The 19,126-nt window shown below is 43.9% G+C and overlaps 1 protein-coding gene across 7 annotated transcripts in view; it reads right to left on the reverse strand.

Annotated features, from left to right (window-relative positions):
• Nucleotides 1-19,126, reverse strand: part of PCLO (piccolo presynaptic cytomatrix protein) — an 854,190-nt gene that overhangs the window by 325,300 nt on the left and 509,764 nt on the right. For all 7 annotated transcript variants that reach the window (XM_069627816.1, XM_069627812.1, XM_069627813.1 and 4 more), the window contains one exon: nt 5,587-5,668. In XM_069627816.1, the coding sequence (XP_069483917.1) occupies nt 5,587-5,668 (82 nt within the window). The remainder of the gene's footprint in view (nt 1-5,586; nt 5,669-19,126) is intronic.

Raw genomic sequence — 19,126 nt, forward strand, 5'->3', positions numbered from 1 at the left:
GGAGAAAATACATAAGATGAGATATCTTGGGGCAAAGTATGGTATCCCCCTTATCCTTGTAATCATCAGGCTAACCCTCCCCTGACCATTGTGGGTAATTATAAGACCTTTCCTCCGTATTCCACTCTTGGGATACATAACAGTCTTGAGAAGAGGAAGAAACACCCAAGGACTATGAACAGGAGACATTTTACACCAACTAATACTGAGACGAGGAAGAGCAGTAGCTGAGAGTAAAAGACAACAGGTACTCGCACCACTTTGGTACTGGGACGAAGAAGATGAGCGGTCAGGCACATCCTGGTAATGAGAGTCAGGCAGCCTTTAATGAAGAACACCTGCAGTCCATCACGGGACCACAGGTGTATAAGAGGTGGAACACTGCCGCAGGAAAGGGAAGACGGGCAAGAGAAAGACACAGCAGAAGCAGCCGTGTGGAAACGAAGGAAGCCAAGATGCTGGAACGCTGACAAAGATGCTGGGAGTCCTGCTGGAGTGACAGCTCGGGACGGAAAGCCCACGGAAGGAAAGGTAGGCAGCAGGCACTGCCGAAGAGTGAGGGCCCTGTAGGAAAAGAGGGCTCCACATTTCAACAAAAATGTAAACTGATCCCATTTGTCAGCAAGAGTGTGAGACTCAGGTGTGAGACATTGGACTGAATCTAGCGTATGTCAGTATTGTAAATGTGCAAAACACATATAAGCTAAACAGGGGGGGTGCCAATGCATAGCATGATGTTATTTTGCACCACACCACTGTCATGGACTGAGTGCAACGATGCATAAAGACTAAACATTATTAACCATTAACCCCTAACTATTAACATATCCCTGTACTATTATTCAAGGCAGATCAGTCCATGAATTCTGGGCACAAACCTTTTGCTGCAGATTGACAAAATGAATGTGAAGACATTGGGCTGTGCAATGTTTACTGGAAGTGCAAAAAAATAAACATGAAGAATTACATTTGTTTTGTGGTGAATACAATTTGGGCCTCATTATGAGTCAGGTGTTAAGGGCCGACCCTTAACGCCTGATTACAAGGTCCCTTAGCGCCATGGTGATTTTAACGCCTGCTTTTTGCAGGCGTTAAAATCCATGGCGCTAAGGGACCATGGTGCTAATTACGCCACCGTAATTTACGGTGGCGTAATTAGCGCCTTCCCCACTCCCATTATGCCCTGTGGGGCAAAAATGGGAATGGGGAAGGGTAAAATGGGAAATGGGGATTTACCGCCCCACTCACCTTGGAATGGGGCGGTAAATCGGCCAACCACCATGGCGTAAACATAGTTTACGCCATGGTGGTAAGGGTACGACCCAGGCGGTAACTTACCACCTGGGTCGTAATGAGGCCCTTTGTCTCAAAGTAGACACACTGCTCATTTATAGCAGGATGCAGTGCAGGAGAAAGGTAACACTTTGCTTTTGGTGCTGTATTCTAACGGTGCAGGATGGACACGTGCAACAAGAACCTTCGAGAGGTTTGGCTGATTATTAAAGGGAGGTGGTTTTGATGGGCACATGACATCACCTTAAGGGCAGTATTTTCTTACATGAAATGTAGGCAAACATAAATTTCATGGGCAGGTTACAAAAAAAGTTTAAAAAGGGCTATCGATGAGCAGGAGGGGACTCTCTGTCACTCTCTCCGTCAGCCTCTCTGGTTGTGGGTCGGGCTGCAATTTCAGATGGGGGAAAAACAGATGGGAAATATTTCCATGCGGATTTTGTCCAGGCAGCCTGTTTTGAGAGACATTTCTTAACAGATGAGCTGAGGCAGAGTGGCACTGCGGTACAAGGCATAAACTAAATAAGCATAAAAGTCCAGATTGGGGGGGGTGCGATCTGGTTGCTTGTGGGTGCACTTTACAGACAATCACAGGCTAAAGATGCTTGTATTTTTTACAAATGTAGGTAGTTATATATGTGTTTCCTGCCCTGTCCAAAACGCAGATTTCACATAAAAATCAAAAGCCAAATGTTCTGCTAAGGTAAATGCCATTGTTTCCTTATGTTTTTTCTCTGCCCAAGCAGCAAGCTGTAAATATAACTGAAGGCAGTGAGCTGACAGAGTAATTGCTCTCTTTCAAGGTCTGTAATAACCACATTTTGAACTGCAACACTAGAAGTGTAATTGAAGCTTATCGTGAGGAAGAGCTAATTTATCGCGGGGGAAGCAACTGCAAATGAGATGTATTTGGGGGATATTTCATTTTCATTTTTTGAATCATAGAACATGTCATGCGAAAACATTGTGCATTGCAGGTCTTGTTTTTCATATTTTGCATTACCCTAATCCTTTATAATAATAATAAAAAAAGAACGGTAAATAAGCCTCTGACTGCTTATTATGTATTATGGTTTCTTGTGATAACCCACACACATCTGTATAGCGGGTGTTAGTTGCATTTTACTGTGGGTGGTAACCTCATATTACCGCTTGTGGTAAACCACAGAACAAAACTGGTCACTGTGAATTGGGTCCTTCTCAAGGGCTGTTTATATGAATGACAGTATTCAGTTTACATGGTAAATGTGTTCTGAGATACCGCCAAAAGGGCATAATGTGGTATTGTAAATAAAATGCCACAGGAACATGAAATTATGAGTTAGAGCGTATCAGGTCCGGTCATGGCTTACCATTTTTGACCCCAGCATAACAAATATATAAGGCAATTCTGTATTTAAGGCTCACCACCGTACAATGAAATACCCCAACATGCTCATCAAAAGATATCACAAAATACCTCTGACAGCCCCACTGCACATGAGCACCCAAGCAGACTATTGGAATCGCCTGGCAATCAAGCTTTCCCGCAAAGGGTGAGAAGCCATTATGAGGCGCTGCAAAGTCTTTGTAAGTGTCTGACACATAAAAACACTGGTTGCTCCGAAAAACTGTACATTTGGTTGCGGTCTACGTAATGAAACAAAGATGTCTTTATTAAATATCAGAATGAATGAAAACAACAAAGTTACAACAATTAAATGCTGAACTGAAAGAAATTAGCATCGTTGCTTATAACAAATACCAAATTGAATGAAAGAAACCAAGTTGCTTATAGCGCAAATTGAATGGAATGAAAGGAACAAAGTTGGTTACATTGAATACCAAAATGAACGAAAGAAGCACACTTGTGTTTAAGCAACAACGTTAAATCCATTGAATACCGAACTGAATGAAAGTGAAAGGAAAGAATAACCGTATTGCACTGTAGCACAATGAACTGCAAGCCAATTAAAGATCTTGGGTGCAAAGTTGAAGGCAAGATTGAGAAACCATTGATATGTGCAAATGAACGAACTACATTTGAGAAAAGACTTGTTTGATTGAATATTGAAACACTCTAAGAAACCTGGAAGTTCTGGTTGCGTGATCTGTAATGGGTGGACCAGAGAACTACTATTCATTGAATCAAGAACTGGTGAAAGTGAATGATAGGTTCGTGGTTGCGTGAATTCTAATGGGTGGGCTGATGGTCTAAAACTGCACCAAGACCAGAGAACCCCTTATATGCTAACAATGAAGGTAGCTGTCGTGGAATAAAGAAACCCACCATTGATACACACAAGACTTGGGGAAGGGAACGCGAGTTGTAAAGAATTTTGAAATAGGATACCAGCGCTCTAGGATACTTATTTTTGGGTCATCTTGGTATGTTGATCTTGGGGAAGGGAGCCCCGAGACATGGTTTCCTGAAACTGCATTGAACTTGGGGAAGGGCGTTATGGTCTTTACAAAAGTGTGGAACATTATTGCTGCAAGTCCAAAAGAAGTTACCTTGAACATTGTAAAGAAAGTATTAACATTGGGATAAGAGAAGCTGAAGAGTAAGCCTGAGCAGGAAATAGCTTAGAACGTTACTTTTGGAACACTGTTTAGTTTATGGTTGACATCCCCACACATTGGTTTGTATTAGTTGTGAGGGTAGCATAGGTTTTGTGCACAGACAGACTTTTCAGTTGAACATATTGACACAGACATTCCTTAGTTTCTTTATGTAGGGGAAATCCAACCTTAGCACCGGGCAAGTTGGCCCTCACTCCATCCTGACATTTGCATTAATAAAAGCTTTTCGTTATATTGATTCTGTTCTCCGTTTCTCCTTCCATGATGCTAACCTCACAGTTGGGCCATCGCTGGACAACATTCAAACAAAATAAGGGATTGGTTAGATGAATGAAGCATAACCTTAGTAACCTTAGCCCCTTTCTGGGGTCTGGGACCCACCTATCTGCAATGATGCCTACTCAAATACTGTCCCTCCCTCCGCTCATCTACCTCCACCCTTCTGCGAGTGAGACGGTTCTCCAAGCAGAGATTTGGACGGAGAACTTTATCCTCAGCAGGGGCCTCCCTCTGGAATAGCCTCTCTGCAGCCCTCTGTCTTAGCCTGATCTCCTTAAGTCATTCCTTTTCTCCTCTTCCTTCTCTCTCCCTCTTCTCTGCTAACCTCTCTCTCTGCTCTATCCCTCTTCCCCTCCTTTTCCACACAGCCTGCTGACTGGCCGACTGGTGTACCTCAGAGTCTCATAGGTCCCCAGCACCCTTGCCTGTCCTCTCGCACTTGCCTCCGGGCCTGCACTTGCCTCATTGCTACTGCACTTGATCAATAACCCATGAGAATGGTCATTCTCTCTGCACTTACTCAGCACTTACCAACTTACTTGGATTCCCCCCTGCCCTCTCCTGTACCGTCCGTGCACTTGCATGATCTGAACATACCATGCCTCGAAGATCGTCTATCTTCCCTATCGCTCCTCCTTGCAGGGTAGCGCAACAATGCACTTGGAAAAACTGCAGAATCGTTGTCAGACCTATTTGCTGTTATCTGCACTCTTAACTGTACTATATGCACTTCCTCTGCCTGTGCAGACTTGTATCGTTCAGAAATTCAAGGGCTCTGAAGGACTGTTTTTTTCCCCTTGCTCCTTTCCTCCTTGAGCGCTTTGAAACACTGCCTTGTGTATAGGCGCTTTACAAATAAACATTACCATACCCTAAGCACCAGAACGCGTATAGTCCAAAATTCAGAATAATTGTATTTTTTGTATATTGCTGCAAATAGCATGAGGGTACCAAACACAAAGAATCTCTCTCTCCACAATTACAGAAGCAGTGCTTGGCTATTTGCTGCTTTAGGAAATGTCCCAGGTAGTCGCCTCCTTCCTGATTTACTGGGCCATGTGCTGCCAGTAGTTGGCTATTGTATAGCTAAATTGGCACTGTATCATATCTGGTCACAAGCCACAACCTTGTCGCACTTTTCCCTATGACTGGCCTCGATTTAAAGTCACACTGACCACAGCAGTATGAGCAGAAGGAAAAAAAACACAGCGCAGCAGTGATGTTCGCATTGTACAGCTATTGTTCCTCACAAAACAATAACATAACCTGTGCTATTTTTAAGCAATTGACAAATCACTTAATTTAGAGTTTTCAAATGAATCAAATCACAATCTATTTTGCGAGCAACATTGCTACACTGTTGCACTGTTCAAGGCATTCTGGCCTCAAAGATTGAGCACCGTGCCCTATAGCATTCTTAGGAATGTGCAAATGTGCAAACCCGCTCCTTACCTGACACCGTGTGGTCTTTGGCGTCTCTCAGCAGCTTGAGTCGAGCATGCGGAAAGAGGTAGTTGATTGGTTTGCCGTTGGTCTGAAAAAGAATAATTAAATAAGCATCACAGGAGGCAGGCCATTGACTCTGCTACACATGAAACAGACCTTAATATGAAACCTGGATTTTTTATGTGGTCACGTCCAACAAGTGTAACTTCTGAATGGGCCCACTGTAAGAAGCTCACTGCTTCCTGTCACATCCAGTGTCTTCTCTATTGTACGTTCTTTTATGATCACAAGAGCATAGTTAAAAAATGCATGGTTTATCATGTCCATTTTATTGAATTACTGATATATTGCCACATTTATTGAGTGCTGATCGGAAATGGTGGCCAAATTTAAGAGCCGAGGAGCAGGCAAGCCATCCTTGTAACATTGCGTGTATTTACCGCTCTGCAAATGCCGCATGGTCCTTTGCCACACCACATGCCGGCACCGGTTTCCACAGTGCAATGAGCATGTCCTGGGTGGAACATTTGACATGTGTGAGGGATGTAGAGCACATGCCCTGATGTTTGATTGTGAGCCATGGGCACAAAACATGTGTTCTAATAATCTACCATAGGAGGAACATGCAACATGCATGACAGACAAAGGTAGTGTGTCACTGATATTGGACAGGTGGTGGGAACACTTTTGCTGTGTCCCAGCTCTGAGGCAGCACGGTCCAGCTCCAGGCTTTGAGGCCCAGAATCCTGACATGTTTTCAAGATAACCCTTATTAATGTTCATGAGAAAGGAATTGCATACATTTAGAAGCATTGCATGCAAATTGATCTCATGAATATTAATGAGGGATATCCTGACAGCCCATCAGGATTCCGGCTCGCGAGACCTGGAGTTGGACACCGCTGCCTTAAGGCGTGTGCAGCATCTGCAGAGAGTGTGGAGAAGAATACACTTGATTGGGGATCCAAGATGTGACAGTATAAATAGAAACATAGCTTAATGTGCTGGGAACATTTGGTTTGCTTCCGGGACACTGTGCGGGCGGGTGGGTGTTGTTTACACGGGCGTGGGTCTAGTTGCCAGAGGTGGGTCGCTCACATAGAGGTGTTCTCATAGATACAGCTCATGTGTTTGGGACATGGAGTGCTTGTCACAGGGCCACAAAGAATGTCATTGGCAAGACACTGCATGAGTCAGTGACATGCATCTTCTCCTTTGGGTGAAGGCACAGCAGGACTCGTTTAGTTCCTACTTTTACCAGCCATCACTTTTCAATGATGCAGAACACTGATGTTCCCAAGTGTGGCGTCCAAGCTAGACCCTATAAATACCGCCCCACAGCGAATGATGTTTGGGCTTCTTTGTGGTCTCGAGCAGAAAGGGTGCAACCTACTACTTCCGGGTAGACTGTCCTTTTCAGGGTGAAACCAAGCCGGACTTGCAAGTGGTTTCTCCTCTTTTGTAAAAGGCACAGCAGGTTGTAAAATTATGATTTGTGAGGCTGTCCATATCAATTGCCATTGGCAAATATTAATTAAATGCGTTACCATCCATCACTCTTCAGTGTTGCATGAGTCACCGATAGTTGGCATGAGCCAGGAAAAGATAAGTGCTGTGGCCATGCGGAGACAGTCAACAATGTGGCTTGTGTGTCAATAAAAGGAGACCTCATTATTGCTCGCGGACTACGTGTGAAAGACATTGCCCTGTTCTACAGGACTGCACTAAATAGATACGACATGTTCCTGAGATAGAAGCATGTTTTGGCCAAAATGGGTGTGTTGATAACAAGAGCACGTTCCTTAAGCAATGCTTGCTTCTCAGAGAGACTGCTTCCCTCCACTCATAGAAGACCATTGCTGCCAATATGAGGAATGTGTCCTTTCTTTTCCTTTGGGGAGTTCCCTCAGCGAAACGCTCCCTAGGGGTTCAGGAAAGCAGGACCTCACTGGGAGTGACTGCCCTGTAGGGGATAAGGACTTCCAGTCCTATTCGGATCACCCTATATAGGATACTGGGTCTGCCTATATGGTAATAGAAACGACTAATGTTTCAGTTGATGCACATTGAAAACACACACACATTACTTCATTCAAGTTAATGTTGTAATCTTCACACTCTCAGCAGCAGGTGGAGAACAGTACACCCCTTTTAAGTACACCAGCAAGAATAACGAGACGAGGAACCTTGAATGCAGAGAGAAGAATCCCGCACAGAGGGGAGCCTCTGGCGTGAGAATGTCCAGGAGGGGCCGAGCCATGCTGCACGGCAGAGCTAGCGGTGGCATGGAAGGATCCAAGAGACAAGAGAAAGAGACTTCTGCCAAGACAGAGATGGAAGGATGACCATCTTACCGGGTGGCATGACCACTCTGCAGCCGTGGTGGCCCTGGGGCCTGCAAATAGATTCCGAGACCAGTGGGCAACGGAAGAAGGAATCCCCCACTCTCAGGGCAAGGAACACTGAGCGTGCCATGACGGGCAGAAGAGAAGAAGCAACCAGTTATGAAAAGAAGCTGGGAGGCCGGCATTGGAAAGGGCAATACTACCGAGACGCAGAAGGAAGAAGTCCGTCTTACCTGGTGGCATGACCACGCTATACCTATTGTGAGTCCTGGGCCAGTGAATGCACACAGAGACCAGTAGCCAATGGAGGAACACAGCCTTGGCTCTCAGGGTGAGGACTGCTGAGGGGGCCGCGGCAGGCAGGATACAGGAAGCTAACTCTTACACGAAAGCGACTCTGAAGAGAAGGGCCAAACAACCACTTCCCTGCTGAGATGTCACACAGCTGGAGCACACCTGACAACAATAAAGGTACCAAGGGTGCATAGGGCGGAGGGAGGCGAGCAGAGCAATGTGAGAAGAGAGAAAATGCCAAGAAGGTTTACGAGAGAACTAGAACTCTGAATGTTGAAGATTGGCCGAGGCCAAAGATACACTCATACAAGTTTAACAAGTGAGAGAGCTAAAGGAGGGGTCAAGAAAGCCGTAAACAATTAAGTGGTATTTTGCAACCTGCAAAAAGAGGGGAACTCGGAGGGATCAATCAGTCTGTCCAAGATATAAAACTAGTGGAAAGAAAGTGAGCAAAATGGGGAAGACATACCCAGGGAGTCATCCCTCCCCTTTAAAAAATGGAGACATTTGAGTTATACAATGACCTCCAAGACATACTAGTGGACAGAAAGCTACCAAGTTGGCAGAGCACGAAAGAGGTCATCCCTCCACTTAAAGGAACTTGAGACATTTGATTTGTATAATGATGTACAACTTTGTTTTGAAAATGATGTAAACCTCTCTTTGGTGAACTATGAAGAACGCTGTTTTTAACTGTGACCATTACCCTGAGAGAGATCCAAGTTGCAATGGCCAGATGAAGCCTGAATTTAGAGGCTATTCTTCTCGCTTATTGTTATGTTGCAATTTTTCCTGGAGTGATGGGGCCAGAAAGTGAATAGGCTTTTGGACTGAGGGCTCATTCTTGTTTTGACGTACGACAAGCACCTTTAGTTTCCTTCATAGGAAGGCAAATCCCTCTTAGCCATAGGGACAGGCAGGTATTTTTCCATTTTAATTTCAGTAAAGGCTCTTGACTAAAGTCCTCGAGTCTGACTCCATCTTCTAGTTCGCCGCAGCATGTACAGGGACAGGCGGTGAGGGCTGGTGGCATGGAGCAGGCGTCTCAGGGAGTGAGAATGTGGTTTTGTCAGGGCATAGGCCGTGTATCTCACAGGTCATGGGTTGGGGACAGATATTGTGGGTCAGAGTCTTGGGGAAGGAAATGGGGACATAGTGCGTGTGTCTGCTACATCAGGTCTGCGCTCCCGGAATTGAGGTACATTACTAGCAGTAGGGCCCGTTTCAGACACATGGACATTTGCCAGAGAAATGTGGCACGTGTCAGAGACACTGGGCAAGGGCATAGATGTGACAAACAGGAGTTACTCAAAAGCAATCATTGCTAAATGCTCTATAAAGGGGCATCGTTTCGCATGACAAGCAGATAATCACTGATTGTGCCAGTGGTCTACCATGAGCGAGATGGCATAGACAGGGTTAGTTATCTGAGAAAGTCGGTTCATTGGTAGGGAGTGCAACAGGGAGCTGTGGTATGGAAGCAATAGAAAAGTGGCACATGGCCCCCTGGAGCTCGGAAAATAAGTTTGAAGCAAACAGCTCATGTAGATACAAACATATAATGAGGCATGCACGCATGCATGCATTTGGAACAATGCACATCTAAACCAGCACTTTGCGTGCTTCATACCGCCAACCATTAATTCTAATGGCCTTTGGGAAGCCATCTAATTTGAGCATGTGCTTCTAATTCACAAGGGTTTGGGAGGTGCATACGAGTCATTTGCACGTTTTTATGCTTTTTTGTGAATCGGGTGTGTCGCATTTTTGCATAAATTACATACAGATCTTTGGTGGGTTGAAATGTTTCCATCTTTTGTGACTTGGCTCTATATGTTCCAAACCTGCGACCCCCATGCAAAATGCTGAATTGCTGGCCTCACTTTCATGCAAAAATCTGCATTGCTATATTGCAGGCCTCAGTCTCATGCAAAATGCTGTATTGCTATATTGCAGGCCTCAGTCTCATGCAAAATGCTGCATTGCAAGCCTCAGTCTCATGCAAAAATCTGCATTGCTATATTGCAGGCCTCAGTCTTATGCCAAATGCTGCATTGCTATATTGCATGCCTCAGTCTCATGCAAAATGCTGCATTGCTGTATTGCAGGCCTCACTTTCATGCAAAAATCTGCATTGCTATATTGCAGGCCTCAGTCTCATGCAAAATGCTGGATTGCTATGTTGCAGGCCTCACTCTCGTGCAAAATGCTGGATTGCTATGTTGCAGGCCTCACTCTCGTGACAAAATGCTGGATTGCTATGTTGCAGGCCTCACTCTCGTGCAAAATGCTGGATTGCTCTGTTGCAGGCCTCACTCTCGTGCAAAATGCTGGATTGCTCTGTTGCAGGCCTCACTCTCATGCAAAATGCTGGATTGCTATGTTGCAGGCCTCACTCTCATGCAAAATGCTGGATTGCTATGTTGCAGGCCTCAGTCTCATGCACAAGCACAATGTGGCATTGCTTTATCTCAAGCATCACTTTCCTGGCTTCATACTAATAGGATATAATTGAAAGCTGGCTTCTACTGGATGAATTCAGAGTTTCCCCTGTTATCCCTTCTCCTGTTTCTTATTCAGTCAGAAGTGATTAATGATTCACAAGGTAGCTCTCCCCACATGAACACTGACACTTCAAGTCACACTTTCTGAGCAGAAATGTAGCAGCTAGGCTAGGTGAGAGAGAATAATGTGGCAAATCTTTTTATAAGCACTCCGCGTGACTCAGACTTTCACAAGGAGAGCAACAGAACCAGAATCCGCTTGTCAAGTACTCGTTTTTGGTTGATGCTGAGAGGGAGCTCTTCCATAACAGAAAAGCAATGCCAGAGCAGCAAAGCTATATATACTATTGGCTGAAACAGGGTTACTGATTGTACTATGAGTTAGCCAGAAGGATCCTCAAGAGGGAAATCCACTCCCTGTTTTCCGATTACCCACACAAATTACATTTGCACACAGTGACTCTAAATGGGTGCGCTTTACAAAATCAGTGGTTACCTTGAAAACCCAGTGTGGTTGGGGGATCTTACACTAAATCAATGATGGCAGACTTGCTCACAAACAGTACAGCCGAAAAATGCTACACGGAGCCAATTGGAGCTGCTTTTCAATTAATTGCCATGATCTACCCACGACAAACAGGATTTCAGAACCTTCAGCTAATCAGATGTTTTTCCAAGCAGAGAGTGGGGGTGGGGGCAGATCTCTTTCTTCGGCAGGAGCCTCCCTCTGTAATGGCCCCTCTGCGCGTCTCACACTTGAGCTGGACCTTCTTAAGTTCCACCACCTATTCCCCCTGCCCCCCACCCTGCACTTCTTGTTTCTGCATTTGCACAATCTGCATGTCACAAGGCCTAGTAGGTCCGTGATTGTCGTTTCTACCCCCACTGCTCTCCACCCCTTTCTCACCTTGTGGCACCTGGAAGCACTTTTTGCTGAATAGTGCGCCGTATAAATATTCAATGAATAAAATAAAATACATGGTAGGTTGTTCATGTACTTGAGGTGTTTCTGCAAATAGTTTTTCTAAACAAATGGCAAATCAAAGATTATTAATAGGTTGGTAATAAATATCCTCTGGAGGGGTCCCCTGGCGCGCTGGCGGGTCTGTAATGAAGGAGCGGTGGGTTAGGTTAGGCGTGCTAGTAGGACCAAGTTTGGAAAAGAGCAAGGGCGTTGCAAAGTACTTTTGCCAGCTTCAGTTCGGTTAACACCGTGCGCTAAGCATTTTGGTGTGTTATTCGGTTCTGAGTCCATCGAGTGCTGTTGTTTGGGGGTCTGTGTTGTGCGGTTGTTGCGGTGTGTGGGGAAGTGCGTGCGGGTTGCTGCGGCTTTAAGAGGTGTGGCTGTGTTTGCTTAGAGTGTGAGAGATGTGTGAGGAATGGAGAGAATGGTAGTAGTTTTTTGGGTTGGTTAGTATCCTTGTTAGGAAAGATGCATCTTCCTGTTGCGTCTCCTTCGTGATTTCGAGAAGGTTGTTTCATTTTGCGGATTAAGTTTCAGCCTGATAAGGCTGTCTCATCTCTTTGTCATTATGCTAAGTTAGCTACTTTTGTGTTTCTGTCTTTGTATTAGGTTAGCCATTTTATCCCAGTTTGTCTTTGCTGTAGCCAAGGTTTGGACTGATTTACTTGTGAGCAACACCCGTGCCCTCTGTCCTTCTTGAGTGGGCGAGGTTGTTCAGTGGTTTATCTAAACACAGCAGTCCTAAATAGTTAACTGACAACAAACCAATATGAGCCGTGAAAGGCAAACACCTATGGATAGAAAAGGTGGCAGGTGCAACAAAGTCACACTGCAAAGAGTGCATCAAGTCCCTGGTCTGCCTGATAGTAGGACTTACATTACCGGCCCTGAACTATTCCCATACCGCTTGAGACAAAGTAGAAACAGGATATTCTGCACTACTTCTCCCAAGATGCATCTAGTTCAGAGATCCAAAACCAGGAGCAGATTCTGGAGTGTGTTTCAGGGTTGGGGTATAGATACAATTTGGGGAAACACACGCACATCCAGAGAAACCTCTTAGTCAACAGATGCTGATCCTTGAAGGGAAAAACCTATTTTATACACCAGCAGCAGTGAGTAGGATTGTTCTCCCCTCCACTGCAGCTGCATTTAAAGAGAGAAATACCTCTTTCCCCTCCCTAATAAAAACGATGAGTTCATAGGTGGGAATTTACGAGTTGTTTGCCTGTACATTGCAGTGGCGCTTTTTACATCAGAAACCCATAAAACAAAGTTTTGTGCAGGGGGAGAGTCGAGAGGCGAGGCAAAAGCAGAGCAGGAGACACACACCAGCCCCATCACTTGGAAGCCCACTAAAAGAAAAATCCAAGATGGTGGAAAGACGTTTAAAGACTTCCTTTGTCTGGCTTGGAACAGGAATTTCATGATCTAATCAATTCAAATGTTTGCCGCAGCCAATGGGAGACCAGGTAAACGCTTTATAACGGAGGCTTAGAAGCACAGTGTGTCTGTTTCAGCTGGGAGCTGAGGAGAGGAGTTCACTGAGAAAACCAGAGAACACAAGAGCAGGGGAGAGGTTTGAGCACAGAAGAAGGATGTGATCCAGTTAGGGGGGCAATCCCAAAAGTGGGGCCTGCTCCAGTGTGGGGGTGAAAGAGCACTCACTGAACCCAACAGTGAGGTATGTTCCAGGGAGGGGTGAAGCACGCCTATGTACACCCAAAGTGGAGGCTCTTCCAGTGATAGGGAGAGGAGTCCCCTGAACCCAGGAAGTGGACACTGATCTCCAGTGAAGTCCTGTGAAGCCCAGAAGAGGGTTCTGCTCGAGTGAGGGGTCTGGCATGCCAGAAATAGGACTCAGACTCTGCAACATCATGTTTATGGACTTTTAGTATCTTGTTTTACAGTTAGACTGTCCTTAGACAGCGTCAATGAAAAAAAACTCAAGATAATGAAAATGATCTCTAAGTGATCACTTATCTATTCTAAAACTCAAATGTTCAAGGAAAGGGTGTGTATTTTTGCCAGGATGAATCAAAACATATAGCTCCCCAAGCCCAAATCCTATCCTAGACTACTAATCTCATGTAAATAAAGCCCCTATCCTATACTAGCCTACTACTCTCAAATAAAGCCCCTAGCCCGATCCTATACTAGCCTACTACTCTCAAATAAAGCCCCTAGCCCGATCCTATATTAGCCTACTACACTCAAATAAAGCCCCTAGCCCAATCCTATACTAGCCTACTACTCTCAAATAAAGCCCCTAGCCCGATCCTATACTAGCCTACTACTCTCAAATAAAGCCCCTAGCCCGATCCTATACTAGCCTACTACTCTCAAATAAAGCCCCTATCCCCGATCCTATACTAGCCTACTACTCTCAAAGCCCCTAGCCCGATCCTATACTAGCCTACTACTCTCAAATAAAGCCCCTAGCCCGATCCTATACTAGCCTACTACTCTCAAATAAAGCCCCTAGCCCGATCCTATACTAGCCTACTACTCTCAAATAAAGCCCCTAGCTCAAATCCCACACTAGCATACTACTCTCCTATAGTAGCCTATTAATCTCATATATTTAAAAAAAGGTAGCAGGCACTCCTCTCCTATTAATCTCATATAAAGTTCCTACTCAAAATCCTATACTAGCTTACTACTCTCATATAAAGTCCCTACCCCAAATCCCGTACCAGGCTTTTACTCTCATATAAAGTTCCTACTCCAAATCCTATACTAACCTACCACTCTCATATATAGTCCTTAGCCCAAATCCTATACTATCATGCTACTCTCCTATAAAGGCCTGTACCCCAAATCCTATACTAGGCTACTACTCTCATATCAAGACCCAAGCCCAAATCCTATACTAGCCAATTACTCTCAAATAACACTTGCCTACGACTCTCATAAAATCCCCAGCCCAAATCCTATCCTTGCTTACTACTATCCTATAACGTCCCTAGCACAAATCCTATACTAGCCTACTACTCTCATATAAAGTCCCTAGCCCAAATCCTATACTAGCCTACATATCTCATATAACATCCCCTAGCACAAATCCTATGCTAGCCTACTACTCTGATATAAAGCCCCTAGCCAAAATCCTATACTAACCTACTACTCTCATATAATGTCCCTAGCCCAAATCCTATACTAGCTTACTACTCTCATATAAAGTCCCCAACCCAAATCCTATACTGGCCTATGACTCTCAAATAACACTTGCCTACTACTCTCACATACCCTAGCCCAAATCCTATACTAGCTTACTACTCTCATATAAAGTCCATACCCCAAATCCTATACCAAGCTATTACTCTCATATAAAGGTCCTACTCCAAATCCTATACTAGCCTTCTACTCTCCTATAAAGTCCCTACCCCAAATCCTATACTAGGCTACTACTCTTATATAAAGTCTGTAGCCCAAATCCTAAACTAGCCGATTACTCTCAAATACCACTTGCCTATGACTCTCATATAAAATCCCTAGCCCAAATCCTATACTAGGCTACTACTCTCATAAAGACTCAAGCCCAAATCCTATCCTAGCTTACTACTCTCATATAAAGTCCCTAGCCCAAATCCTATACTGGCTTATTACTTCCAAATAACACTTACCTACTACACTCACAAAGTCCCTAGCCCAAATCCTATACTAGACTACTACTCTCAAATAAAGCCCCTAGCCCGATCCTATACTAGCCTACTACTCTCAAATAAAGCCCCTAGCTCAAATCCCACACTAGCATACTACTCTCCTATAGTAGCCTATTAATCTCATATATTTAAAAAAAGGTAGCAGGCACTCCTCTCCTATTAATCTCATATAAAGTTCCTACTCAAAATCCTATACTAGCTTACTACTCTCATATAAAGTCCCTACCCCAAATCCCGTACCAGGCTTTTACTCTCATATAAAGTTCCTACTCCAAATCCTATACTAACCTACCACTCTCATATATAGTCCTTAGCCCAAATCCTATACTATCATGCTACTCTCCTATAAAGGCCTGTACCCCAAATCCTATACTAGGCTACTACTCTCATATCAAGACCCAAGCCCAAATCCTATACTAGCCAATTACTCTCAAATAACACTTGCCTACGACTCTCATAAAATCCCCAGCCCAAATCCTATCCTTGCTTACTACTATCCTATAACGTCCCTAGCACAAATCCTATACTAGCCTTACTCTCATATAAAGTCCCTAGCCCAAATCCTATACTAGCCTACATATCTCATATAACATCCCCTAGCACAAATCCTATGCTAGCCTACTACTCTGATATAAAGCCCCTAGCCAAAATCCTATACTAACCTACTACTCTCATATAATGTCCCTAGCCCAAATCCTATACTAGCTTACTACTCTCATATAAAGTCCCCAACCCAAATCCTATACTGGCCTATGACTCTCAAATAACACTTGCCTACTACTCTCACATACCCTAGCCCAAATCCTATACTAGCTTACTACTCTCATATAAAGTCCATACCCCAAATCCTATACCAAGCTATTACTCTCATATAAAGGTCCTACTCCAAATCCTATACTATCCTTCTACTCTCCTATAAAGTCCCTACCCCAAATCCTATACTAGGCTACTACTCTTATATAAAGTCTGTAGCCCAAATCCTAAACTAGCCGATTACTCTCAAATACCACTTGCCTATGATTCTCATATAAAATCCCTAGCCCAAATCCTATACTAGGCTACTACTCTCATAAAGACTCAAGCCCAAATCCTATCCTAGCTTACTACTCTCATATAAAGTCCCTAGCCCAAATCCTATACTGGCTTATTACTTCCAAATAACACTTACCTAGTACACTCACAAAGTCCCTAGCCCAAATCCTATACTAGCCTACTACTCTAACATACCCTTTCCCAATTCCTATACTAGACTACCGCTCTCAGATAAAGTCCCTAGCTGAAATGCTGTACTAGTCCACGACTCTCATATAAAGTCCCTTCCCCAAATCCTACACCAGGTTATTACTCTCATATAACGTCCCTACCTCAAATCCTACACTAGCCTACTACTCTGATATAAAGTCCCAAGCCCAAATCCTTTACTAGCCTAGTACTCTCAAATAACACTTGTCTACTATTCTCATATAAAGTCCCAATCTCAAATCCTATACTAGCCTATTACTCTCAATTAACATGCGTCTACCATAGCCAAAATCCAATACTAGCCCACTACTCTCATATACAGCCCCTAGCCCAAATCCTGTACTAGCCTAAAACTCTCATATAAAGTCCACAGCCCAAATCCTATACTAGCCTACCACTCTCATAGAAAGTCCCCTAGCCCGAATCCTACACTAGCCTGCTACCATCGTATAAAGTCCCCTAGTCCAAATCCTATACTATCCTACTACTCTCATATAGAGTCACCTAGCCCAAATCCTATACTAGCTAACCACTGCCATATAAAGTCATCAAGCCCAATTCCTATACCAGTCAACCACTCCCATATAAATTCCCTAGCCCAAATCCTGTACTAGCCTACCACTCATGTTATATCCCCAGTCCAAATCCTATAGTAGCCTACTACGCACATATACAGTCCCTAGTCCGAATCCTATACTAAACTACTACTCTCATATATGGTCCCAAGCCGAAATCCTATACTAGCATACTAGCCTCATTTAAAATCCCCCAGCCCAAATCTGATACTAGCCTACTACAATCAATAAAGCCCCCTAGCCCACATCCTATACTAGCCTACTACTCTCATATAAAGTCTCTATCCCAAATCCTATACTAGCCTACTACTCTCATATAAAGTCCCTATACCAAACACATACTAGCTTGCTACTCTCAGATAAAGTCCCTAGCCCAAATCCTATACTAGCCTATTACTCTCAAATAACGCTCGCCTACTACTCTCATATAAAGTCCCTAGAACCAAATCAATCTTATAATAGCTTACTACTCTCATATAAAGCCCCTAGCCCAAACCTATACTAACCTACTACTCTCAAATAATGTCCCTAGCCCAAATCCAATACCAGCCAACTACTCTCATATAACATTTGGCTACTACTCCAATATAAAGTCCCTAGCCCAAATCCTATCCTAGCTTACTACTCTCATATAAAGTCCCCAGCCCAAATCCTATACTGGCCTATGACTCTCAAATAACATGTGCCTACTACTCTCACATACCCTAGCCCAAATCCTATACTAGCTTACTACTCTCATATAAAGTCCCTACCCCAAATCCTATACTAGGCTACTACTTTCATATAAAGACCAGAGCCCAATTCCTAAACTAGCCCACTACTCTCATATGAAGTCCCTAGCCCAAATCCTAAACTAGCCGATTACTCTCAAATAACACTTGCCTATGACTCTCATATAAAATCCCTAGCCCAAATCCTATCCTAGCTTACTACTTTCCTATAAAGTCTCTAGCCCAAATCCTACACTAGGCTACTACTCTCATATAAACACCCAAGCCCAAATCCTATCCTAGCTTACTACTCTCATATAAAGTCCCCAACCCAAATCCTATACTAGGCTACTACTTTCATATAAAGACCAGAGCCCAATTCCTAAACTAGCCCACTACTCTCATATGAAGTCCCTAGCCCAAATCCTAAACTAGCCGATTACTCTCAAATAACACTTGCCTATGACTCTCATATAAAATCCCTAGCCCAAATCCTATCCTAGCTTACTACTTTCCTATAAAGTCTCTAGCCCAAATCCTACACTAGGCTACTACTCTCATATAAACACCCAAGCCCAAATCCTATCCTAGCTTACTACTCTCATATAAAGTCCCTAGCCCAAATCCTATCCTAGCTTACTACTTTCCTATAAAGTCTCTAGCCCAAATCCTACACTAGGCTACTACTCTCATATAAACACCCAAGCCCAAATCCTATCCTAGCTTACTACTCTCATATAAAATCCCTAGCCCAAATCCTATCCTAGCTTACTACTTTCCTATAAAGTCTCTAGCCCAAATCCTACACTAGGCTACTACTCTCATATAAACACCCAAGCCCAAATCCTATCCTAGCTTACTACTCTCATATAAAATCCCTAGCCCAAATCCTATCCTAGCTTACTACTTTCCTATAAAGTCTCTAGCCCAAATCCTACACTAGGCTACTACTCTCATATAAACACCCAAGCCCAAATCCTATCCTAGCTTACTACTTTCCTATAAAGTCTCTAGCCCAAATCCTACACTAGGCTACTACTCTCATATAAACACCCAAGCCCAAATCCTATCCTAGCTTACTACTCTCATATAAAGTCCCTAGCCCAAATCCTATACTAGCCTATTACTCTAACATACCCTTTCCCTAATCCTATACTAGCTTACTGCTCTCAGATACAGTCCCTAGCCGAAATGCTGTACCAGCCCACGACTCTCATATAAAGTCGCTACCCCAAATCCTGTACCAG

Source organism: Ambystoma mexicanum, chromosome 12 (assembly GCF_040938575.1).
Source record: "Ambystoma mexicanum isolate Mex_15411 chromosome 12, UKY_AmexF1_1, whole genome shotgun sequence".
NCBI lineage: Eukaryota > Metazoa > Chordata > Amphibia > Caudata > Ambystomatidae > Ambystoma > Ambystoma mexicanum.